This window comes from Haplochromis burtoni, unplaced genomic scaffold, assembly GCF_018398535.1.
Source record: "Haplochromis burtoni strain Fernald_Lab_line unplaced genomic scaffold, NCSU_Asbu1 Contig_17, whole genome shotgun sequence".
Classification (NCBI taxonomy): Eukaryota; Metazoa; Chordata; class Actinopteri; order Cichliformes; family Cichlidae; genus Haplochromis; species Haplochromis burtoni.
The window spans coordinates 2978168-3004760 of NW_024582378.1; the positions used below are offsets into that span (position 1 = coordinate 2978168).

Consider the following 26593-nt stretch of genomic DNA (forward strand, 5'->3'; position numbering starts at 1 on the left):
AAGCAGCATACTTTTTATTTTCCATGGTCAAATGCAATAATTCCAGCAGGTCCACATCTTCTCATGTTCAGTTTCTGTCCATCAAACTACACAAGCAACTGTCTAATGTAATTGTCTACTAGCATGCTATAAATTCCAGCCACTTAGCAGAGTTTATCCAAGAGGTGCGCATGACCAATAACTTTCTGAATAATTAGCTCTTTCTTCTTCTTTTGGCTACTCCCTTAGGTGTTACCATAGCAGATCATCTGCCTCCATTTCTCCTTATCGCTAGCTTCCTCTCCTGTCACACCATCCCCTCCTTCACTCAATCCATGAATCTTATCTGTGGTCTTCCACTGTTCCTCCTGCCTGGCAGTGCCATCCATTGTCCAGTATATCCACTATCTCTCTTTACATGTCCAAACCATCCCAGTATTGCCTCTCCAACTTTATCTCCAAACTACTCAACCTGCGTTTTCCCTCTGACTACCCATTTCTAATCTTGTCCCTCTTGGTCACTACAGATTAAAATTTTAACATCTTCAGCTCTGCCTCTTGTCTTTTTTTAGTTACACTGTCTCTAAGCTAGACATCATAGCAGGTCTCACTACCATCTTGTAAACCTTACCTTTCAATCTTGCTGCTATCTTCCCTCCCCGCACTCTCTTCTTCACCTCTCTTGTGCATTGTCTGTTGCTTTGGATAGTTGACCCCCAGGTATTTAAACTCAGCCACCTTCACTAACTCTTCACTGTTACACCAGAGTCCATCTCATTCACATTTCCTCTTATCTCTTTAGCATACCTCCGCCTTTCTCAGCTCTCTTCCACCTGCTCTGACTACGATGTTGTGGGCACATGTCATAGACCATGAAGACTCCTGCTTGTCCCTGTTAAGGACTACTCCTTCTACTACTCCTCCTCCTGCTACTATTAATAATAAATATAAATGCATTTGTATAGCACTTTTTAAAGTACTTCACAACTGGGACGAAGACTTATACAACATTCATACACAGAGATGTCATATATTTGGCCTCACATATGTATTTTTTGTGTGTTCTGTAGCCGAAGGTTCTATAACCTCAAAAGCCTGTTCTGGATTTAAAATGAGACCATGCAATCGTCAAAAGTGACCCCAATCAGACCAACTGCTTGAATAAAGACTTCCCAGATCACTAAATAAGCAGGAGCATGGGCATTGTCAGTGTGTGCTACTTTCAGCTGCTCCCTTATTCACAGGGGGTAGTTCTGCATGTTTGATTTGACAGATTTTTAGCCGGATGTCCTTCCTGATACAATCCCAAAGGAATTGATGTCTTCTTCCAGGACTGAGCCAGGGGTCTTTCACTTGTAAGGAAAATGTATACCAAGGAGCCTCTATTTAGGTCTTTGTTAGTAATTAATAAAGTTTTTAAATTAATTCTGAATTTCGCTGGGAGCCACGGGAAGGGAAGAAAAGGGTTGAGGAGTGAACACTGGCTATTATTTAGTATATGGGCTGCTTTTTGAACCAAGTGAAGACAGGAGTGTAAGAGAAGACAAGGGAAGATTAAAGTGTGAACTAAAATGCTTTTATGATTGTGTAAACTGCTTGTTTTTATGTTGCTTTTATTATTCTACTGTGTACAGTGTCCTTGAGTGTTCTGAAAGGCGCTTTCAAATAAATTATTATTATTAAAATGTCCAAGTTGCTGCCTGATAGTGTAGATTAGATTTTTTGCAATGTTCCTTGCATGAAGCAAACAAGACTGGATGAGCTTAGAAATGTAGGGTTTGAAGTTTAACTGCTGCAAAATCTAGCAGAGCCTGGTTATATCAGAGCAGATGCAGCATGCTCCCTCTGTTTTGAAGTCGTGCCCCTAAAGACCAGCACTGTCAAGGTCATGCTTTGTTAGCTTAGCGGCACAAATCTGTATATTTTACGTTTGTCCATGCTGCCTTGATGAATAAAAATTTATATGGAAGTAATTTGCCTCTGGTGATCTATTTTTAAATGCTGAGGTGACTGGGCCAGCAAGAGCAGTTTCACAACTCAGTGCCCTTTGCTATGGCTGTTATATAGAAGAAACCACAATGCCGCTAGATACCACTGAAAGTCGTGCTCACTACCGATCTAAATGTCATTTAAAGACAGCAGTTAATAAATATAAAGGATTTTTTATTAATCTTCTCTCTCAGCTATAAAAGCCCTTAACACGTAAAGAGTTCTCTGTATAGGAATATCACCTGTGTTAAACACTGAAAACATACAGAGACATAAATGTTGGAGCTGTGGCAGCAGAGATGAATGCCAGTGAAAGGCAGTGGAAGGTCAAATAAAAGCTGAAGAGGTATTTTAACTTTTTGCGGATTCAACCGTAAAACTCAAGTAGTCCTCTTTCCCTGCACGGACATACTTCATTTCTTGAACGTTTACTGTCTGACAGTATCCTTGTGGACAAGAAATGAAGCAATGCAATGTTATATAAAATATATGTCTCTCCAATTCCATCACTTACTTTTCCCAAAATATCCTTTTATCCATTTGTCCAGTCTTCCTACTGGGGCAGAGCAGGGTAATTGAAATCACCCTGTGGTAGTCTCTTAACACTTGAGGCTAATGGCTGCTCTGGTCCCTGTCAGTCAATGAAGTGCCCTGCTGACTGTTTTTCTATCTGCTTTCTTCTCCTTAGTTTTAAATGAACAGGGAGGAATGACCTGCACGGCTAGGATTCCCTTTTTCTTACGATTTCCATTGTTGTGCAAGCTTAAAAAACTGGAGATATTAGTGTCAGGGCATATGTTAATAAAGCACTAAACAAGCAGGATAAGAGCAGGAATAAAGAAAAGGATAATGATGAGATAATAGGTCTGTGCATATTTGGAAAGATGGTAGGATTTAAATTGGCAAGCATGACAATTGCAACCTTTAAATGATATTTAAGAGAGTGTGATTATCCTTTAAGGTAATTATGTTAAATTCCGGAGACATTTAATTAGAAATAAGTCTTCTAGGCAAGGACAGCCAAAGGCAGTTTAAGTAATTCTACTCTAGTGCCATATCTCCAGCACCCTGGGCCATTCTTTTTCTTCTCATCTTTCATTTTCTTGCACTGCTTTGTCCTAAATAGTTCCAGCATCAGCAGAACAACCCCATGTTTCATTTACAGAATGATTCTTTGTGGCATCAACAAAACAAACAAACAAAAAGAAAGATCTTGATTTAATTTTGGGCATTTAAAGATTTCTTTGAACTTCCAGGGTGGAATAATTGCAGAGCATACAACAAGTTTGAAAAGTATAGATGAAGGTTCAAATATATACATACACTCAGTTGAATCTTTTAAGAAGTGATGCTGAAGGTTCTACAGTGTCTTTTAACTAGACAAGGCCAAGACTGAGTAACTTCTCTTTATGACCATGATTGACTACAACAGGTAGTTTCTGTTTGTCAGCATAAAAATAATTTGTCTGACAGCACTGATGGGATGACCAACACTCAGAACAATGAGAACTAAAAAGGAGAATTGTAGAGGAAGAGACCAAGAAATCTCTCTTGGAGTCATTTCTAAGCAAGTGCAGTTTCCGGGAACATCAGTTCATTTCATGTAGCTACAAGTTATTCGGATGTGTCACCATTTTGCTAAGGTGTAGAAGAAGACCAAAACTGTCACACTTTAGAGGAAATTGTTCAAGAACAACCCAAAAACCCACCAAGACTCAAGCCTACGATAAACATAAACTACCATAAACTTGTGGAACACCGGCATCACTGTCCACAGTGAAGCAGGTTTCACATTGTCATGGACTGAAAAGCTGCCAACCGAGAAAGAAACCCGGGTTCCAGAATCAGCAACTTCAGACCTTACTGAAATTGGCAGCTGCTAACATAGACGAACTAAATGCCTTCTGGAGAAATATTTTATGGTCATCGGGACAAAGATTGAGCTATTTGGCCACAATGATAAGGAGAACACATGAACCTTTCTAACCTAAGAACATTGTACCAGCTGTTAAGCACGGTGGTGGTGGTGGTGGTATCATCATGCTCTGGGACTGTTTTTCTACCAGCGGTATTAGCACAATGCACAAATGGACAAAGTGGACAGAATAATTAAGGAGGACTATCTCCAAATTCTTCAGATTAAACGGTAGACAGTTGAAACTTGGACACAACTGGGCGTTCCAACAAGACAATGACCTCAGACATGCATCAAAACTTTTTGAATGGATAAAGCAGGCAGACATTAAACTGTTGGAATAGCCTTCCCAAAGCCCCGACATCAACCCAAAAGAAAATTTTTGGACTACATTTATATGACAGATTGGTATCGATTCTGTCAAGAAGAGTGGTAAATCACTTGGCCAGAAGTATCTGGTTGAGGTGCAACTTGCTAAGGGGAATTTAACCAGATATTAATGGGGATGTATCTATATATTTGAGTCTATATATTCCCCTCTCGCCCCTGCGTGCAGTCTGCCCTTCAAGCTCAGGTCCTCTACCAGAGGCCTGGGAGCTTGAGGGTCCTGCGTAGTATATTAGCTGTTCCTAGGACTGCGGTCTTCTGGACAGAGATCTCCGATGTTGTTCCCGGGATCTGCTGGAGCCACTCGCCTAGTTTGGGAGTCACCATATCTAGCGCTCCGATTACCACTGGGACCAGCGTTACCTTCACCCTCCACATTTTCTCAAGCTCTTCTCTGAGTCCTTGATATTTCTCGAGCTTCTCGTGTTCCTTCTTTCTGATGTTGCTGTCAGTTTCAGTTTGTCTACCACCACTATGTCAGGTTGGTTAGCCACCACCAGTTTGTCCGTCTGTATCTGGAAGTCCCACAGGATCTTAGCTCGGTCATTCTCTACCACCCTAGGGGGCGGCTCCCATTTTGACCTCAGGACTTCCAGGGCATATTCGGCACAGATGTTTCTGTATACTATGCCGGCCACTTGGTTAGTGCATTCCATGTATGCCCGGCCAGTCAGCATCTTACACCCTGCTGTTATGTGCTGGATTGTCTCAGGGGCATCTTCACATGGCCTGCACCTGAGGCTGGCTAGCTATCTATCTATCTATCTATCTATCTATCTATCTATCTATCTATCTATCTATACTTGTAATCTTGTATGCATTACAAAAAGTCCAAAATAAAGTCAAACTTGTATACCCAATTCTTGCTTTTAAAGTCATTAAACATTTATGTTGCACAATCATCCCATCCTGGAAAAAGAAGGGTTAAAAAAAAGTCCAAAATTACCACGGCACCCATGCTCATAACGAGTGTATATAAACTTTGACCACACCTGTACGTACAATAATAAAGGATGGTTTATCTGGGAGAACTTGCAACCGTTGAGGCTGCTTCAGCTAGTAGCACCTTTTCACCTATGGCAAAAATTGATAAAAGCAAACAGCATGCTCCAAACGTAGTGTTGTGACAAGTGAGCTATTAAGTACACCTGTATTTTGTGCTACTGCGAAAAATTGTATCTAGCAGTTGTAGAGCTTCACAGAGTGCTGACCCTATTCTGTAAATGTCAATCCATTCCCAACAAGTGTGAGAAAACAACATGTCTGCGGGGTTGAAGGGCGTTTAGCATTACACAAATAATTTTTCTGTCATTCCACAAAACAAACAAATGGGCATTGTTTGAGAGCTCAGTTAAAGAGGCTGGGAATACTCGGTGGAAGCAAACAATGACACAGCACAGTGTGTTAAATAAAAAGAAAATGCTGAATGGGAATGGATTTTGTATGCAGAGCCTGGCAAGCTCCTATTTAAATGAGTTACTGGAAACCCTGAATCAGTATTTCACTGTGACTAACAGCCACAGTGGTCACTAGTTTCACTTTCTCCATTTACAAAAGTAAGTATGCTGGAAAAAACCATTAGTCTTTGTACTTTAATGCACTTTAATGCACTTAAGTAACAGTGCTTTCTGGATAAATGCATTTCTTAAATATCATTAAGTAATATGTGTAAGTTTAGGAAAACTGTAATCTATTCATGGTGGTGTTAACTGTATTTCTCAACAATAATATCACATGAAATACATTTTTAATGTATGTGCATCTGTTCAGAAAAAACAGTTTAAATTACAATTTAGGTTCATTTTTATGGCAACTTTTGTGATATCAATGACTAAAAGACCATCGGCTCTGACTATTCAATGCCTAAAGAATTTGCCATTCTTGCCATACTGAACATAATGAGTCTTTTTGTGATGTTAGAAGCCAGCTGCAAGCCAATCCCTGATCTTGTTACAATGGAACATTCTTCGATTTGAGCTGGCCACTGAAGGTTTTATGCGCCTCGGTGCGGAGGTGAACCTGCTCCGGGCTTTTAGAACAGCTTCTGATTCGGACCTTTGTTTCAAAGTCTTTACAAAGCTTACTGTCTGGGCTCTGAGGTGGAGCTGCTTGGCAGGAGGCCTGTTCAACCCCTGAGCTCTGCACAGAGTTCTAAAGCGCAGCTACCTTTGATGAAGGCATTGCAGGTTGTCAGGATGCCAACAGGCCTCAGCCATTACTGCAAATGCAAATTGCTCTAATGGAATGTATTCAAAGTCGCAGCAGAGCTCCATTTAAAAAGTAACACCATTAATATGCGCTCAAAGGAAGAAAGTGTGCCTATAAATGGAATTATATAAAAATAAAATATTTTTTAGAATCTATTTGTCAAGTCATTTCTTAAATGCCAAACAGTGCAGTCCTCCTGGCTTCAGTAGCAGTATTAATATATTCACCCATCACTCACTGATCTTGCTTCTTCTTTTAAAGCTTGTTTTTGCCATGAAGAACTCAAGTCAAAGAAAAATGTGATCAGAGTACTGCAAGTCAAGAACATTGGTTCTTGGTTTCAGCCAAACCTTAGCTTAATATGATTCCAAATAAAATGTGTGAATTCTTTAAAATATAAAGAGGGAAAAAAATACTGATATGTAACAATGTATCCAAATTATTCGTTTGTGTATTCACAGAATTTTGCAGTATGCTGCTCACTAAATACAAAACGATGGGGTTTCCAAATATGTGGCCACTTATTTTCTCTAAAGGATAATGACAAAAAGGCCGGCTCTGTAGAGGACAAAAAGGAAATTTTAAGCTATTTAACTTCATTTGGATTTTAGCAGGTGAATAGAATTGTGGGTTTAGTTTGAATTCTAAAAATTGGTTGGTACATAGGCAGGATTATGAATATGATCTTTGAAATTTTGATGTTTGAAAGAAAATGTGTTTTTATTTATTAATTTATTTTTACACACATGAGTTAATGGATAGTTGTACATATATTTATTTGTGTTACAGTTTTTCTCAGTCGCTTTGGTGCTTTTCTCAGATCAAAATGAAAATTCTCAAAAGCATTAGTGCAATCTCCACAACATTTAGTCATTTGTGCACATCACAGTAGCAATTTCTCCTTCCTCTGAACAAATTGCAAATGCTCTTGGACATGTATCAGTTGCTTTCATACAATTCTCTGCCCTCGACAACATTATCATTTGCTTATGTCATGTCAGTCAAAATGAACTATACTTTTGGATGCTAAATAGTCGTTCCCAATAAAACCAATAGTCTTTATTTCATTGTTTGAGTCATTACATACAAAATTGTTGAACTAGTTTTCAAATGCCGTCAAGCAAATGTTATACCTTTTTGTCATTATTTTTCCTGTCCCCGAAATTGAACAATTTCTCTCATGCCATAGTCCCTGAGAATGACAGGGGTGGAGGTCAACTCAACAAGTATGTTGTTGTTTGGGATAATGTCCCTTTTCACTACTCACATCTGGTCAGACAGTGGTTTGCAGCACATGACAGAATGCCTGTTGAATATCTCCCTCCCTACTCCCCATTCCTTAATCCGATAGAGGAGTTTTTGTCTGCCTGGAGGTGGAAGGTTTATTCACATGCACAAATGGCCCTGCTAGCAGCCATGGATGCAGCATGTGACGACATCACAGCAGAGTCATGCAGAGGGTGGATTCACCACTCCAGGAGATACTTTCCTCGCTGCATTGCAAGGGATGATATCTGTTGTGATGTAGATGAGAATATGTGGCCAGACAGACAGGGACGTCTGAATGTGCCAGAATGATTTACGTATGTTCAGTTACAATATGTACTGTTATATTGTTCACATTGTGCACCGCTCTACCAAAAGGGTGTTTCTCATGTTTATTCTAAATATGTGACTGTAGAGTATTTTTCCTTTGCACAATGTTGTAGAATTACAAACATCCTACACAGTAAAAATGTGAAACATACGTATTCAGTGTCTTGTACTCACTTACTTCCATAACTACAGGAATGTCTAACTTTACTGTAGATTTTACTGCACATGGCTGTGCAAAAAGTGTATAGTGCTGTCTTGAGCATTTTCAGGACGTGTCACCGAGTTCTAACCTTTTTTTTGCACTGGAAGACACTGAGAGAATACTGTACACTGTCATAATGAAAACATTACAAAGCCATTTGATTATCTTGTTCATCAAGATGGTGTCAAGACTTCTCATTTTGATGACACTGACAGTTTCATTGACATGAATACTGGATTATCAATTTTGAGCAAGTGACCTGCTTTTGCAGGTTATCCACTAGGTTTAGCAGTTTGCACTAATTGTTTTGAGAAATACACTAACTGATGTGCAAATGTTAATAGTGATGTGAGAAAAGCACCAAAGCGACTGAGAAAAACTGTAAGAGAGGAAAGGTCTTGACTGTTGGATGGGATTTTCTCAAAGTCAGTGTACAGTGCCTAGAGTACCTGGAAGCTCTTTATCTCCTTTCATCCATCTGATGATGGCAGCAGGCTTACTGCTCATGGCAGTGCAGGTCATCTCTGTCTCGTTGCCCTCGCTCAGGACCTCATCCCGGGCCTCAATGATGGGGTTACCTGGAGGAACTATGACAGGACACACAAACAGAACTGTGTAAACACTGAGGCAATGCAGTCCACCCTAAAAACCACAAGCTAAGAAGAAAACAGGACTGATATTAGAAGGCTTTTCTTTTAAAATTAGAATTAGAAAAGTGCAAAAATCTAATTCAGGAATTATCATTTGCAATACTGTGAACATGTTGGATCTCGTTTAAATAACTCATATTTTGTAGTAATTTATTTCATATAAACTCACCAGCCACTTTGTTAGATACAACTGTTCAACTAATAATAACACTAACTAGCCAGCCAATCACACGACAGCATTTAGGCATGTAAACATGATTGGAATAACCTGCTGAGGTCCAAAGCAAACATCAGCATTGCATGGTTGCTGGTGTTTCAAAATCTACCAGATTTACTGGAGTTTCTCTGCACAACGACCTCCAAGGGAACCAGAGAATGGTTCGTAAAAGATCAAATATCCAGCGAGTGGCAGTTCTCTGGGCCATTTTGTTGTCATAGGTCAGAGGACAACGGCCAGACTGCTTCAAGCTGACAGGAAAGCAAAAGTAACTCAAACAACCACTTACTCGTAGCAACCACCTGTAGCAGATGGGCTACAGCAGCAGACACACTGGATGGCACACTAGGGGTCCTTTAGGGCCAACTGACCATCATTTAAACACCACAGCCTACCTAAGTACTGTTGCTGTTCCATGTCCACGCCTTTATGACCATAGTGTGCCCATTTTCTGATGGCTGCTGATGGCTGCTTCTACCAGAATAACACGCCGTGTCACTAAATTCAAATCAACTCATGTTTCCTCCACAGTCAGTAGATCTCAGTCCAACAGAGCACGGCTGAGGTGAGGTGGAACAGGAGATTTACATCATGGAAACGACAGCAACTGTGCGATGCTATCATGACAATATGGAACAAAGTTGCTGAGGAGTGTTTCCACCACTGAATAATTAAGACGGCTCTGAAGGCAAAATGGGTCCAACACAGTACTAGCAAGGTGTATCTAATGAAGTGGCCACTAAGTGTTTTTACAGTTACAGATGACAAATATTTTAAAAATCTGACAATCACGAGCTTGAAACACTGAAAACATAAAACAATAAACACAAAGTTTAAAAAATGCATGTTGATGTCATATTATTATGTTCATATTTATCAGCTATTATCACAACAGCATTTATAGAGCAATATTGTTCAGTTATAGTTAAAAGTCCCAAGATTTGTTTCCAAAATATCCTAGTAAAGGTATGCCTACTTATAAAGTTGGGCTAGTCTCTAAATTTAAGGAAAACTGTGAAAATATTATTGAAAAAGTTATATTTTGTTTATTATTTGAACACCTTTCTCACTAAGCTCACCATAAAAAGCCTAAAACAATCTCACGTCTCACACATCTATACAAATACAGTTTATTAATGTGTTAAGACCTTGTGTAGACTAATTGCTGTTTAACTCACTCAGTTCTAACAATAACACTGAGCGTTTGTCTGCACATGTATGTATATGTTTGTGCGCTTTGTTACTTAGCACTGTGATTTCAGCGTAGGCCTCCTGCGGGGGGTCTGTGTACAGCTGGCAAACATATCGACCCTCGTCTGACAGCGAGACATTAGACAGTGACACCCGCAGCTCGTTGTCTGAGAAGTTCACGAGCTGAAAGCGAGAGTCTTTCAGTGCTGAAAGAGAAAAAAACACACACACACACACAACTTTATATTATTATTATTATTATTATAGTATATTCAAAAATGTAGAAGTCTGCTTTATATGACTTTATGAAGTTAGTATTGTTCATGCAATTTAAAAGGGAAGTTGCATTCATGCTGCTGTTTGTCATTATTCAGGATTTAGTAATATAAAGGTATGTGATCCCGTACTCCTTTAAGTGTGATTTGACCAGTAGTCTTAAAATGAGGCTTATAGCTAATAGTGAGACATATTATTAGCTCGTGATTATTGTTACATGTTAAAAAAAGGATTTGCAGCATCCAATAGAGCAGGGTGTGAGACAAACATCCTGTTATTTCATTAAAGAAACAACAACATTAGATCATAATGTAAAATGTGCATTTTATTTATTTTTGGCCTCAAAAGAATCTGTGTATAAAGCACAAAATACATCAAACTGTCCACTGCCTTAGGTCAACTCCACTAGAGCTGTAACTTCTTCCTGTAAAGAGCCACGACAGCAGACCATCTGCCTCCACCTCACTTTATCTCTAGCATCCTCTTGTGTTACATCGACCTTCTGCATCTCCTTCTTCACTACATCCACTCTGTGCTCTTCTTGTTTTCCTCCTTCCTGGCAGCTCCACCTCCAACATCCTTTCTCCAGTGTATCCACTATCCTTCCTCTGCACATGTTCAAATCATCTCCGCTTCCCCTCTCTAACTTTATTCCCAAACTGCTCAACCTGAGCTGTGCTTCTGATGGACTCCTTTCTAATCTCCAATGACAATCTTTAGACTTTCAGCTCTCCATCTTCACCTCCTGTGCCATCACCAAACCATACATCACAGTAAGACTCACTAACATCTTGTAAACCTTCCCTTTCACTCTTGCTACTTTTCATCTGCACCCACTCCACCCTGCCTGCACTCTTTCTCACCTCTCTTGAGCATCGTCCATCGCTTTAGATGGTTGACCCCAGGTATTTAAACTCATCCAGCTTCACTGATATACTAAATTCTAATGCTCTCCATTCGGGTCACTCCCAACAAAAATCTGGGCCTATAAAATTCTGCCACCTCCAGCTTTGTTAGCACCACCATCTCCAACTTATACCTCCAGTTTTTAAATACAGACTCAAACATGACAATTTAAGTGTGCTCCTTATGACAAATAGCAAGTGAGAAAGACTACTTACTATTTTAACTTTCTATAGCTTTTTGTCCATCATAAGCATGAGAAAAAAAACATTATTAAAGAAGCCATTCATTTTTAATTTTACTTTACAAAAACAATACTGTAATAAAAACGACAGGACTTTGGTATTTTCTGTTTCTTTTTCCTTCGTTAAGGCAGTAGGCGTAAATCTGGTAAAAAAAAATATTTTAGAAATTTGAATTTATTTATATGGACAAATACGAGCCAACCATTGTTGTTTTCACAACCTCAAACTGTACTCAAAGAGCTTTCACATGGGTAAAAAAACCCTCAATATAATTAGTCAACAATCAATCACAGAGCTAAGTGTGCAACTCTGTAAAGCACTTTGTTACTCGCTTCTATTCAATCCAAAATGCAGTTTTGTTCACACATACTGTGGCTGTTAACAGCGTTGTTTGCATTAACACAAGCCTCATCCTTGGCCGTCCTTCAGCGAGCCTACACAGCAATTGAGAGCAGTTCCATAAATCCTGTCTCTTCTTCATCTGTAGTCACTTTCATCTTGCCTAACCTTGTTTGCCCACCTACCTAAGCACACTCTATCAGCTCTAATGTAGAATGACAACATGTGGTTAAGATGAAAGCCTACCCATACCCATCCCCTCTTCGATGTGCTGATAAACTCTGCTCTGACTGACAGCAACTCCAGGTTCTCTGCACTCTGCACTCTCTTAGATCTGTGTACTCATCCTCTGGCACTCTTTTTTTTCTAACAGCTTAAAGTATTAAACACGGAGACTTCTGACACAAAACACCTCAAAACAGACATGAATAGACAGAAGAACCTCCGGGGTCCATTATAATTTTACACGGCTTCCGCGGCCATACGTTATCAGGATTTAAAGCTGAGAGGCATTGTAGACATGCAAAAAGCAAGAGGCTAAAACCGATTTTGTGCATCATTATTTGCATCAGATAGATTTAAAATAATATCACCAGGCTGACTAGAAAAAAAATCTGCATCCAAATATGCATCTGTGCTCTTCTTTGGCCGAAAAAGAAAGCCTAAAAACGCTGGCCATGATGTTGGATGATCTGAACAAGAGATCACTAAGATGCTGCTGTTATCCCGGTACTTCTCTTAGTCTTTGATTATTCTGCCAGAAAATCCTGCTCACAACACTACAACAAATTGCTAAGAAGCAGTGCAAACAATCCAGAAAAGATTTAATGATGCTGTGTTAAAGTGTGGCATACAAGAAAGTTATTTTCCATAAAAGCTCTTATTTCATCTGAATACATATTCCTCACCTTTTCCAAAGAGAAAGAAAAAAAAAAAAACAGGCAACTTATATGCTTGGTTCCATTAGCGCAGCTATTAGTTTCTTTTGTCTAACTACAATGAAACCCTTATTCTAGGAGATGAATAATGTGCCCCTAATTAGTGTTGCTCATTCAAACGCCTTGTTAGCCCTCATTAAAATGAGAGGTCAGCATCTAATCCTAATGATTTAATTGAATTAAATGTTCCCAGATTCATACACACCCATGCTACAATACAGAGATGCAAAGAAAAAAAAAAACACCTGGAAAGGCTCTAATAAGCAAAACTGTTACTGACGAGACATGTTCTTCCTTTTTAAAGAAGCGACTTTTGTATTAACATCCAATGTTGTGTGTTTCAAAGAGAAGGATAGTCAGTGTAATCCAGCATGCAAATATTTATGGCACTGTAATGTATCTCACTGAGGAAACACAACAATTTATTTGTTAAAGGAGCTTAGAATAATCCAAAAAACCTGTAAAAGGTTTCTGGAGGTCACTAAAAAACAAAATAGAATTTGAAGAAGTGTTAAATCTTAAGAGGATATAAAACACAACATCATCAGTATAAACCTGGATTTTGCTGTATGGAGGAGCAGTAGTTCAATGTCCAAATGACAACAGAGTGGCTCTCATTTTTCCTAGAAACTAAAATTAGGTAAAAAAGAAAAAATCTGCTAATTCGTTGTTTTTACATTTATCAGGCCCCAATCAGCCCAAATATCAAAGAGAAATTAAAAATGCATGCCGTGGAAGAGTTCGGGTCTTAGGACGTTAATGTTAAACTCGTTGGGGGGCTGCTCAGATGGATCAGTCTTACCCACACGTGATGTTATTTTCTGTGATTACACGTGTATGACATGGGAGAAAAAAATGCAAACAAATCAATTTTGTCAATCTTTATACTGGCTGCAAACTGTAGCTCAAATCGTAGAAAGAGGGTCAGAAAGCACAACACCAATCCATCTGACCAAATAAGAGGTGCTAGTAATTAGCCATGAAACAAAAACACGTCATCAGAAAATGTTATATATCCTGCAACGACACAATAAAACCCAGCCATAAACATATATGCCTGGGTTCAGAAATGCACCATCAAGCAACCCAAGCTTAGCTAAAACCCTAAACATCTTATGCTGTGGATACTTTAAAACATCCATAAATTAATGAAAAATCTGGTGCGTCAACAATTTAAAAAACCCGTGCCAATCAGATATAATCCATTCCATAAAAGCATTTCTCAAAAATCTCTTAATCCTCTTATGTGTCACTTCTAACTAAGGCGTTGCCGTGTAAGCATGAACTGAATAAATACTTTCTAAAAAATAATGAAAAGAAAAATGGAAGCACTTTGGCAAGGACAGCTCCCCATGCTCAAGGTTTGGGACAACAATACTGCAGGCTCAAAGAGATGCAAGGGCATATGACGGAGAACAGCCTGGTTAACACAGCAGGACTGAACACAGTGGCACATTTCAGGAAAAAAAACACAAGACAAGGCAAGCCAAGAAACGCTGCAGACGGTCCTTTTATTGTAACATCACAGCAAACTGGAATACATATTTCACTTTTCTTTGTGTACCAGGCAGAAAAGAGAGTGACCTTTTATCTTCATGCTCTTTTTGTCCCGTTCTCCTTCTCTTGTTCTATCATATCTGATAGCATAGCAGGGACATCACAGATGCCCGACAAAGGTAATTGATAGTCAGGTCTTTGGATAAGAGATGTCTGTCCAGACCCTGAAAGGCTGTAAATTATCTGATGTATCTGTTTTTGCAGTTTATGGTGATTGAGCTAATTTAAAAGCAGTGATAAGATTGTACAGTAGAGCTGTCCTGAAGTTTAGCCAAGGAGACTTTAAGAGGAAGCTGACTTTCCACCTCCCTCTTAAGAGTCGCTGAGTGCAGTGCCACTGGGCATGCTAATTAGAGCTAACTAACAGCATGGTGGCTTTAATGAATCCCATTCATTAGTATGTTGTCACCACTTTAAGTTTATTTTATAGCAATATGAAAAACTAGGCTATTGTCTTCTGACTTGGCCTGTGGGGACGGCAGCCAATATGTTGGGGCTTCCGGTATAAACTGACATCCTGTTCAATTAGCCGGCCAGATTTAGAAATCTAAACGAGTGAAATACTTGTACCAATTTCAGTCAATCATCACTGATGACCCTAAACCTAGGCTATAAGAACACAAACAAAGTACATCATCATTCTAACGGACACATATCAAAAAATGATTTTTTTAGCAGGATGTGAACTCAAAAAACACAGCTTTGTTGCTGGAAAAAAGCAAAACGGTACAAAACTAAACTGGGAAATTCTAATGACTATTCACACGGGGAAACACAGGGAGAGTCGCACAGCTATGAGGGAGGACACGACACATAACTGAGGGAGACGCGGACATAAATACACAGAAGGATCATGAGGGAAGCGAGAACACACGGGGAGCACAGCTGACACGAATAACCATGATGAGACAGTGGAAGAGCAAACACAAGATGACGCACACTGACGGGAGACTATCAGAGTAAAACAGGAAGTACACAGAGAAGCAGACTGGAGGGAGAGAGAGGACACGACGAGCTGGGGAACGTAGATAAACAAGACGGAATAAAACACAAGGGGGAGGGGAACGATGCACATGAGCTCACAGCACCGACACACAGAGGGCAAAGACACAAGGGGGAAACTGCTAAATAACCAAGGAACTAAACAGGATAACTGGACCCTATAGAATAAACTTAAGACTAACAAAGTGAACTTATACATAAATCATAATACAAATACAAAATGACACAAACACAGGAAAATGCAAAACACTGTCGAATGACCCGGGACAAAAATGGCTCACATGCACCGATGTCTTCAAGGTCAACTTAATGGGTGAAAATGGACAAAAAGCCTTATTGCTTAGAAACTATGACTCCTACAAGCATGATGTGTACTGTCAACACATAGAAAATACCATATATGTGTATTTAAAATATCATGCCACAATTGACCTTTGACCTCTTCTTTGCGGTCAAATCAGATCAAATTTGAATAAAACACATTTTATCTTTAAAACTATGCTTAAAACTCTAGTGACTTTCTTTATAAAGGCAATAATTAGTAAATGATCCTGTTATATAGGGATTCTAAATATCACATTTAGTGAAACCCAAACATCATGTCACATTTGACCTCTGACCTCCATTTCACATCTGGCTTTCTTTCGAAAAAAAAAATTGGTATATCTTTAAAGTATATGTTTTTGGTGTTTTTTAAACCTAATAAGGAGTTAAATCTTTCCTGCACGCAACCAGTCTCCTCAATTCCAAATGACGGATATCACTTGGTGTACAAACTAACAACAACAAGTAACCAGAAACCTTATAGCACCACTTCTCATTAGAGATCATGTTTACATTACTGTTAGTGGGATCATCTCTCCACTCCGCATAAAGGGAAACTAGTAAAAAGAAAGAGCAGTGTAAATGGTGAGTGCTAAAGCAATAAACAATGCTGCATCGGTGCAATGTAAAGGCAAAATTGATAGATTTATAGGTAGGTGAACTGAGCAGTCTTTGAGGGAGCCAAATTGATAGGTCGCCCCCGAAATCACTCTTCTCCAAACTGCTATTTAAAAACGCTTTTGTAACTCCCCACCACATAGCGAAGCAAAGCACCACTCTTCAGCTGTACTTTGGATTTTGTCGTCATCTTTTACAGTGCAGACACAGGCTTTGCTTCGTGGACGCCGTGCAGAGGAGGAATAATTAGAATAACTTTCAACCTACATGTGGAACACGAGTACTGGAAGATAGAGTTGAAAAAGTCTGAGCTTGTTTCATAATGTCCGTATAAGACCCCATACTGCTGAAACCTCAGTCCGACTCATATTACCATTCAGCACTTATACTTTCTAAGTGCTAAATGTACTGTGCCATACATGCACAGTACATTTAGCACTTATTTTAACCTGAACAAGACAAAGTGCCTTTCAAATGCCTCTCATACGCTGATGGTGATGGAGAACTTGATGTTATTCAAGGACAAATGGGAAGGGATTTCTAATGTTTTTACAATGCGTCATCGTCTTAACTGTTGTTGCCACAAAAGTTGACTTTTCGAGAAAACATATGCATGTGATGAAGCTAACCACTGATGCTTTTCTGGGGTTTTGTTTTCAGGCTGAAACACCAGGCAGGGATTTTCAGTAGATTTTGTTCTGGATACTGATCACAAACCTGCCCTTTTTCTATGCAGGGATGAATATACATTTAAAGGCAAGCTTCTTGTACAATCAGAAGAATCGGTAAGCTGAGGGATGGTCGAAAACCCCTGCTGTGATATTCTTTGGATGTGTCTTGTTTTCTGGTTTTGAATTTGCTGGTGAGTAATTTGAGCTGGGATTCTGCAGAGGTTTTATGATTACTGCAAGATTTTATAGTTCGTATTTCTGTGTTTGTTGTATTTTTGGGTTCCTGCTTTGATTTCTGTGTTCTAATAGACCGCAAGCTTCATTTGCTGTGACATACTTGAGCCTTTGATTTCTGTTTTACCTTACAGTTATTCTAATGACGAGTTCCACTTTGCATCCTGTGTTTTGGTCCATGGTTTGGTATCTGTTAGTAGTAGCTCAAGTTCCCTCCATGTCTATCTATGATTGTGTTTGTCCTTCAGTGTTTCCTTGACTCATTTTCAGTGTATTTCCTGTTGGATTGTTTACATACATCATGCCTGTATCCAACTTTTCATTTTTGCTTTATTTTGAAGGTTTGCTGTGAGTCTCCCCGGATTGTCTTCACCTGTGTGTGATTACTCTCTCCTGTGTCTCATTACCCTCCCGTTGGGCATTACATCTAATCAGCCCTCTTCTCCTTACTCTTTGTCACAGTGTCTGTGCACAGTGTTTGTTCCCTGTTTCCAGCCCTTGCGTTATTCCTCGCTCCTTTTTGAATTATTGTTTATTCACCTTCTGGACTTTGTTATTTTGGACTTTCTGCTATAGCCTAGATTAAAGGCTCAACCTTTGTGGATGAGAGTTGGCCTCCTGAGTCCTGCATCTTGCACTCCTCATATTGTGACACCTACAGTGTAAAGTGATGAATGGACTCTGGTGACCTCAGAGTCTGTTTTGCTGCTATATCTCTATTGTCTACTTGCATGTACAGAAACATAAACAGCCATAGGCAAAGAATTGCTAATATGTGCATTTACATTGTTAACAACTGAACCATGACACTAGCTTTTGAGATGGTTATCTTCAGTTATTAAAACGTAAAAAATTCATGTTTTATATTTATTACAAACAACCAGCAAATTATATTCAAATAGGGGAAAAGTGAAAAAAGTCTGTAAAAGGTCATCCCTCACGCAGCCGTGATCTCTGCTTTCTGCTACGCTTCAATGCAAAGATAAAATTAGAGTGGATGAGACTTAAAGAAACTTTAATACAAAGCAGTAGAAGACTGGGCTGTACATATCTTCTGCCGCCTCTTTCTCCCCTCTTCACCTCTGCTGACTGCGTGATTTTAATTCATCTTGCTTTTTCTTTCCCCCTCTCTTGATTAATCTTCATTCTTTTGCTGCATTTCATTTGAATAGTTTTTCTTCTCCAGCCTTTGCCGAGGATGACTCCCATCCAGAGAGAGCGGGAGATGATGAGTGTGCCTCGCCTAAGTGGCTGCAATCAATTGTGATTAGTGGCTGCTGCTACTTTTTGAGAGGAGCACATCAAAGTTTTATTATTGGGTGTCAGAGTGGGCGAGACGGGGTGGGGCGGGGGTAATTACACTCTTATACCCAGCCTCCTCACCACTCTAGGAGGTGAAGTCCATGCTTTCTAGCTTTTGTCACCACCTAAATCCAGTCTATTACTTCAGTCATTGTTAACAGTCATAGTCTCGCTGTGACGCCGCTGACCTTATTCTTATTTTCAGTTTACTAATATATTTATGCTTTTAAATTCATTGGTATTGTCTTTTCTTTACCTCAAAATCATGTAAAGCAGCGCTCCCCAACCCCCGGGCCACGGACCGTGAGTCATTTGGTACCGGGCCGCGAGAGTGAGACTTGGGTGTGAAATGTATGGCTTTCAGGGTTTTTAGCGGTTTTTAGCGTTATTTTGTTATCGTTTTTTCGTTAACTCTGTTTTCCTGGGTCTTTTCACGTGTGTTATGAATAAATCTTATTTTTTTCGGTACCGGTACTAGTTTTATTTTGTTATATTTATCCGCGACACCTTAAAGGCCGGTCCGTGAAAATATTGTCGGGCACAAACCGGTCCGTGGCGCAAAAAAGGTTGGGGACCGCTGATGTAAAGAACTTTAGTAACGTCTGCTTTTGAATAGAGGACGCTGCACTAAAATATTTCTTCCCATCAAGCTAAAAATTCCAGCTCTGTTCCCGTTTATAACACTCTTCTTTATATCTGTTTACACAAACCACAGTTTTATTTATGCTAAAAAGTTAAATACTTAGCCGGCAGTTATTTGCTAGCATACCTAAAGATTGAAACATTATGTTCATTATTAACAAAAAAGAAACACAGTTTGGTCCATTAATATTTGGATAGAGACACCTTTTTTTAAATCATTTTGGTTCTGTACATTAGCACAATTTTTTTTAAATGAAATAAGTTGAATGGCAGACTTTCAGCTTTAATTAAGTGGGTTAAATTGTGAGCATTTTTTAAACACAATCCCTTCATTTGAGGCGCTTAAAAGTAATTGGATAAATGAAATAACTGAAAATAAAATGTTAATTTCTAATACTTAGCTGAAAACCCTTTACTGCCAATGACAGCCTGAAGTCTTGAACGCATGGACATTACCAGATGCTGGGTTTCCTCCTTTGTAATGCTCTGACAGGCCTTTACTGCAGTGGCTTTTAGTTACTGTTTGTTTGTGGGCCTTTCTGTCCAGAGTTTAATCTTCAACAAGTGAAATGCATGCTCAGTTGGGTTAAGATCAGGTGACCAACAGGTGACCATTCAAGATTATTCCACTTCTTTGCTTTGATAAGATCCTGGGTTGCTTTGGCTGTATGTTTTTGGGTCATTGTCTATCTGCATGTAGCAGGATTTGAACAGACAGTATGTCTCTGAACACCTCCGACTTCAGTCGGCTGCTTCTGTCCTGAGTCCCATCATCAATAAACACTAGTGTCCCAGCCATGCACGCCCAAGCCATTGCATGTGTTTTACACATGATGCGGTATGTTTTGGATCATGAGCTGTTCCACAGCTTCTCCGTACTTTTTTCTTGCCATCATTCCGGTAGATGTTGATCTTGGTTTCTTCTGTCCAAAGAATGTTTTTCCAGAACAGTGCTAAAAACATCCATCTAAAAAAGCCAGCAAAGTCCAATCTAACGTTTCTATTCTTGAGCCTTATGAGTGGCTCGCATTGTGCAGTGAACCCTCTCCATTTACTTTCATGCAGTCTTCTCTTTATGGTAGACTGGGGTATTGATACGTCTACCCTCCTGGACAGTGTTGTTCACTTGGTTGGCTGCTTTTAAGGGATTTCACTTCATCATGGAAATAAATCTGCGATCATCCACCATTGTTGTCTTCCGAGGACGTCCAGTTCTTTTTGCTTTAATGAGTTCATCAGCACTTTCTTTCTTTCTTTCTTTCTTTCTTTCTTTCTTTCTTTCTCAGGATTTACTAAACTGTAGATTTTGCCTATCCTACATTTGTATCAGTATCTTGGATAGATTTTTCTCTTTTCACAGCTTAAGGGTGGCTTGTTTCACATGTGGTCAAAGAGCTCCTTTGGCTGCACTTGTCTGTTCACAGCAAAATGTTCCAAATGCAAAGACAACCCTTCAGATGTACCTGTACCTGGTCTTGTAAATGACTAGCTTAATTATACATTTCATTTATTTTATTTTTTATTTCTTTAACCACTTAATGGAAAAACTGGCTGAAATTACCGCACCAGCCTCACTTAAAATGTGGAGTATCAATATTGTAAACAGATTTTTTTGGGAATGCCCCAAATTATTCAGTCTCTCGTGTCTAAAAAGAAACCCACCTTGCAACATGTTCATTCTAAGAGAAAGACAGCAATGCACGTATAATGATCTCCTCATATTTGAAGACAGATGCACTTTGTGAAGAGCTGTTTAAAAAACTTCAGTGTTGAAAGACTTGTGAGGCAGCTCGTCTCGGCTGGACTCCATCCATCTGTGTCTCCTTGAAATTAACACTCTAAATGTATTTCTGTCAAAGATTAATATAATGAGTTACTTTTTCTTAACCCTGGCAACACTAACCTGTATTTTGGAGAAAAGAAGCAAAATTGACTTTTTGTGTGAAAAAATCGTTTTTGTTGTCATTTAGGATTTTATCCCTGATTGCCAAGACTCGAACTAGAACTCACCTAGAACTAGAGTCAGGGTTAGGGCTGGGCTGTCACGCCTTAAGCAAATGTTGACCATTCTGAAGCAGAGCGAGGTCTTACTGTCAACTGAAGGACATCTTTTACAAACAGCAGTATCTGATTCTCTAGGAATTAGACTGGGTTGAAATAACAAGGTTATTAGTTTGGACTGAAATGAACAGTGGTATCTGTATACATAGTTATTTGTCAGTTGTACTGCATGTGCTCAGAAGAGGCTCTATACTGTAGCGTACACGTCTGCCTAATGAGCAAAAGCTCCCTGGTTTTATCCCGGGAAAAGACACAAATCCCTTTGGGGTTGTGTCAGGAAGGGCCTCAGGCATAAGAAGAAAATCAAACAAGCCGAGCTGCCTGTTGCGATGACCCCTTGTGAATAAAGGAGCAGCCGAATGTAGCTTTCTACTGTATATTTTTAGCACACCAAACAAAACTGCGTATCACATGGGTCAGTATCACTAATGTGCTAAATGGTTACAAATCTACCCGTTAAAGAAGAATGAAAAAAATAAAAAAACCCTCAGAATGTGTAATTTAAATATAATGAAATGTTTATATTTAAGATCCATCTGCAAATAAAGTTACAGTACATTTCATTGAACTGATTTCCTCCAATTCTGTATGTCCACCTTTCTGCATAAGGACTGAATTGATCCTCCTGGTCATAACTGACACGAGTTCTGCTGAAAAATCTGTGAAGTGTTGCCATTTCTCACAGACTTCACCTCTCAGCTGCATTTTACTGGAGGGGTTTTGTTACTCTTGCTTCCACCTTAAAAGAATTCAAAGGTGTTGTTTTGGACTCTAAAATAAAAAGAAACAAACAGTAATGGTCATCTGTATTTATGTTATGTAAGAGTAACAGTAAGGTAACAAATAATAGGCTTGATTCCTCTTTCTCTAGTTCATTCTTGGAATACATACAAATAGTTTGAGTTAAAGTATATCATTTACTGTATTAAGTAGAGCTGGTGCTGGAAATTATACACTGAGATTAGTCAACACTCAATGCATTAATGAAGCACGGTACTTGACTTTTCATTAAGTATTAATTTTGCTACCTGGCTAACATATTGCAGGTGTATTTTTTTTATATTTATGTATATACATATATCTTTTTTATGTATATATCCAACACTCCAGCTTTACAATACAATTTAGCTGCATAGGGGTATTCTGGGTTTATTTTTGTACTTTCACCTGGCTTGTTAAGCTGCTGTCACAAAAGCCTTCTACCTTGAACCTTGCAAGCCTCCAGTGGAAAAATCATCCACTGCTCAAGAAGCTGCAACTGTACCGATCCTCCACGGGAGAACAAGGCTGTGTGTGTGTGTGAACGCCCTTCTTAGCCCTTTTATACAAGTAGCTGGGTAGGTGTATATTTGAAGTAGAACATACTGTCTTCGCCTTAGTGAGGGGTAATGGAAGCATGTATGAGTAGATTCATGAACATAAGCATTTGGGAAAAGAATAGGGAAGAACAGGCAGCCCAACATGTATTACTAGATTTTGTTCCTCAAGCCAAACAGATATGCACTTGTGACAGTAGGTTTTATGGTAGGGGTAAGATGTCTGTTTAATTAGTCTAAGAAATAGTGAATCTGGTTAACATGGAAGGAAAATTTTGACATGCATTACAGGGTTACCCTTCAGACATTCACCAATGGTCCAAGCAGACCTCCTAATTATCAATATATCAGTGGCAATTCTGGAATAATTCTTAATTTTAAAAGCCAATTAAAGGAGTGTGCATTTTCTTTCTGGCAATGGTGAAGTTCTCATAAGATAATGCAAAAATGGTGCAATATCTAAGTCTTGCTGGCACAGTGATCACCTATTTAAAATCTTATCAGCCACCTGAATGGCAGTTTCCAGTTGTTATCAGGCCCAGATATCACCCATAAGTGGCCTCCTCTGGCTCCTAGTAGATAGTTATTACCTCATTCAGCATCAGTCATTCTGCCCCGCTGAACCAAAGAAAAGGACAACGTGCTTCAAGGTTAAAACGGCAACACAATTCTGCACTGGGAGAAGAGAGAGGCGGCAGAGAAGTGGCAATAGCCTAATGCTCTAACGTGACTTTTTTGGCTTTTCTTTTTAATCTTTTTAACAGTTTAGGTTGAGGCACAAAGGAGAAAAAACATACATTATTTAAGCAGATCTTATAAAGTCACAGTCGCTAGCTTACGCCAACATTTGCCACCAGATTTAGCTTTCCTACATAATCATGGCATTCCATGTTTATCACTCATTACAGTGAATGGATAACAGCCTGGCTAAAACGTAGAGCACGCTGTCTTCTTTTATGTGTGGAACTGATAATTGATAACAGCCTTTCGATGAGCTGAAAAGTCCCAATTCAGGTGTGATATTAGCTGTTGCCAATGTATATTTTCCTATAAAACATAAGTCAGTTTGAGCAGAAACCTGCCAGCTGTGTTTTTACTACTGCTGACTTCGAATGGAGCACAGCAGCACTCACATAATAAAAATGTCATTGTTTCATTGAAATATCACCATCTGTGCAAACGCTAGATGCTAACAACAGTCTGTACTAAAGGGTCGTATGTTTTACTCTGCACAGAACTAAACTACTGTAGATTAGACTGAGTTAAATACCAAGCATTCTTATGCTACTCTTGAAACATCTTTAGACTGGTTTTTATTATTTAAAGTAGCACTGGGAATAGACTTCAGGTAATCACCGTCAGAGGTTAAGAGGACCCCTGATGACAATGATTGCTTTTGTCAAGGAGAGGGGGCTTCATGAAAATCTAAGTTCATGTGATATATTCTGAAGCTTGACAAAAACAAGAAACCAAAAGACACTGGCCTGTTGGTGTCTCCCAGTATTATAGAAGCGTAACACTGAATTGCTGAATTAGCCCATAAAATGTACAAAACAGTGTTTTTCTGCAGAGCTGCAGAGGCAGGGATGTAAAATGAAAAGCAGCGCAGTACTTGCATCTCATGGCACTCGATTCCACTTGAATGAAATTGATTAAACTGAGTAAAAATGTTTACAGAAAGCATAAGAGCTGCTTTTGGTGAACATAAAGTGTAACTGAAGGATGACCAATAGTCAGGCTCCTTGCTAAAAGTAACTGGAGCCGGTTTCAAAGCACTCTTCTTTTTCTGTCTCTTTACTCCTTCTTGCTTTCCATCTCACACTCACAAAGATAATCCACCATTGCGAATTCAGACTGCGATGGCAGATGTGATATTTTGAAGGGGGCAATGTTGTTTGGAAGCAGCCTAGTGGAGGTTATGTCATAATGAAGCAGTGCAGCTGCAGCGAAGATGCCTGGGAGGGATCACAGAAGATCAAGGAGCCTGCGTCAAAGACGAACACCTTGCCCTTGACAGCCAGCTTGTGGGAGTCAGCTCACCGTGGCTCGGCACAACAGCAGATAAATACCAAGTTCGCTTTAGCATACGCATGAGGGCTTTCTGCGAGCGTGCCCTTGTATAGTATATAGAAGGTGCATTTTGAAAGGCGATCAATGAGGAGGGAGTAGTAAATGTGAAGGAGGGCCTGGCACTCCACCTCACCGGGTGCTTGGATGTCTCTGGTGAGTCATAAAGTATAAACCATTAAGTAATGAGTGTATATAAACAGTGTGTTTGTGTTTATGCATAGAGTCTTAACTGAAGACAAACACCAAAAAATGAACAGAACTGGATTTACACACTGCAAATGCAGGTTTGCACTAGATTTGCAAAGCTGATGTATGAACCTTCCTTTTTTTCAACTTTGAAATAAAATAGTGAAGGCTGTGGGAAACTTTATGTATAACTACAAAAAGTAACTAAAGCCAAATGTATATATATTGCAGGACTGATATATCAGCCAGTCTTACCCATTCACACATATGTAGGTTTTAGAAGGCTAATAGAAAGAGTAAAAAAGATTTAAAAAAAAAAGAACCGGAAGAAACACCCTTCAACTGTGTTATGAATGTTGATGTTGAACAGTTTGCCCACCAGAGGGCACTGTGCAAATGTCTTGTTGGTAGCAGAACATCAGGCTGATCCGAGCATGTTCTGTGTGTCTGACAGAGAAAAAAAATAATGGCAACCACCAGTGCTACCCCTCAGCTTTCTAGTAGATAAACCTATGGTATCGATTTCAAAATCGTACATTGTTCATTCAAAATCAACATGTTCTCAAGTTATCACATTCACAAGATTTTCAGAAAAGTTACTCTGACCTCAAGGCCAAGGTCACTTATATTCGAACTTGTCTGAGATTTTTTGTAGATATACCTACGGTATTAATTTGAAAAGGGCTATTTGAAAACTTGACCTCTGAGCTTGAAGTCGAGGTCACTGATATTTGAACTTGTAAGCACTTCTGTAGAAACACCATTAAAAAATGGGTCAATGAAGCAAGTTGTATAAAGCACCCTGACTGCTCACAGTGAAATAAGGAAAGGGGAACTTTAACAAAAAATGGACCAAAATAAAGGGCTAAAACCTAACAGACTATAATTTAATTGTTACTTAAACTATAATTAAGGGTTATTTTACTGTTAACAAACAATTTGCTAGTTGATGTACATCCCTACCCTAACTATGGTTACAAGCTCTGGGTAGTGGCCAAAAGAGTGAGATCATGGACACATGTGGTGCAATTTAACTTCTTCTGAATGGTGGCTGAGCTAAGGGCTTATTTGTGACTCACTACACCTCCTGGGTATCTATTTATGATGCCTCCTAAACACCTCCTAGCTGAGGTGTTTCAGAAATGTCCAACTGTAACGTCAGACCCAGGATGTGTTAGACTGAAGCTAGCTTGGAAATCAGGTTTCCCTGATTAGACTGTCTGTATGTTCAAACACGCGTAGTTATCTTTAATGGTGACTTTAATTCAAACTGTGGTGAACTTTGTAACTCAGTTTTTAAGTGCTGTACAAATAAAGTTATTATTATAATTAATATCAAAAAGGCAGTGCACACAATGTGTGAGCTGTGCACTGTAATTTTTTCTAGGGTTAAAAACAGCCAACGAAGGTAATAAAGGGACTTTTTTACTGATACTTCTGTCTTTTATTAGCCTGAGTTCTCATGACTTACATGTTAGCAAAAACAGCTCACTGCCATCAAACAAGGAGCAACCGTTTGTCTTTTCCATTGGATGAATTTAATAGTGATATTAATACTCCCTTTCATTGTTTCTT

At 39.2% G+C, this 26593-nt stretch overlaps 1 protein-coding gene across 7 annotated transcripts in view; it reads right to left on the reverse strand.

Annotated features, from left to right (window-relative positions):
- cadm1a (cell adhesion molecule 1a) overlaps positions 1-26593 on the reverse strand; it is a 467380-nt gene that overhangs the window by 93124 nt on the left and 347663 nt on the right. For all 7 annotated transcript variants that reach the window (XM_042218278.1, XM_042218280.1, XM_042218279.1 and 4 more), the window contains 2 exons: positions 10388-10540; positions 8726-8863 (listed from right to left, as the gene is read on the reverse strand). In XM_042218278.1, the coding sequence (XP_042074212.1) occupies positions 8726-8863; positions 10388-10540 (291 nt within the window). The remainder of the gene's footprint in view (positions 1-8725; positions 8864-10387; positions 10541-26593) is intronic.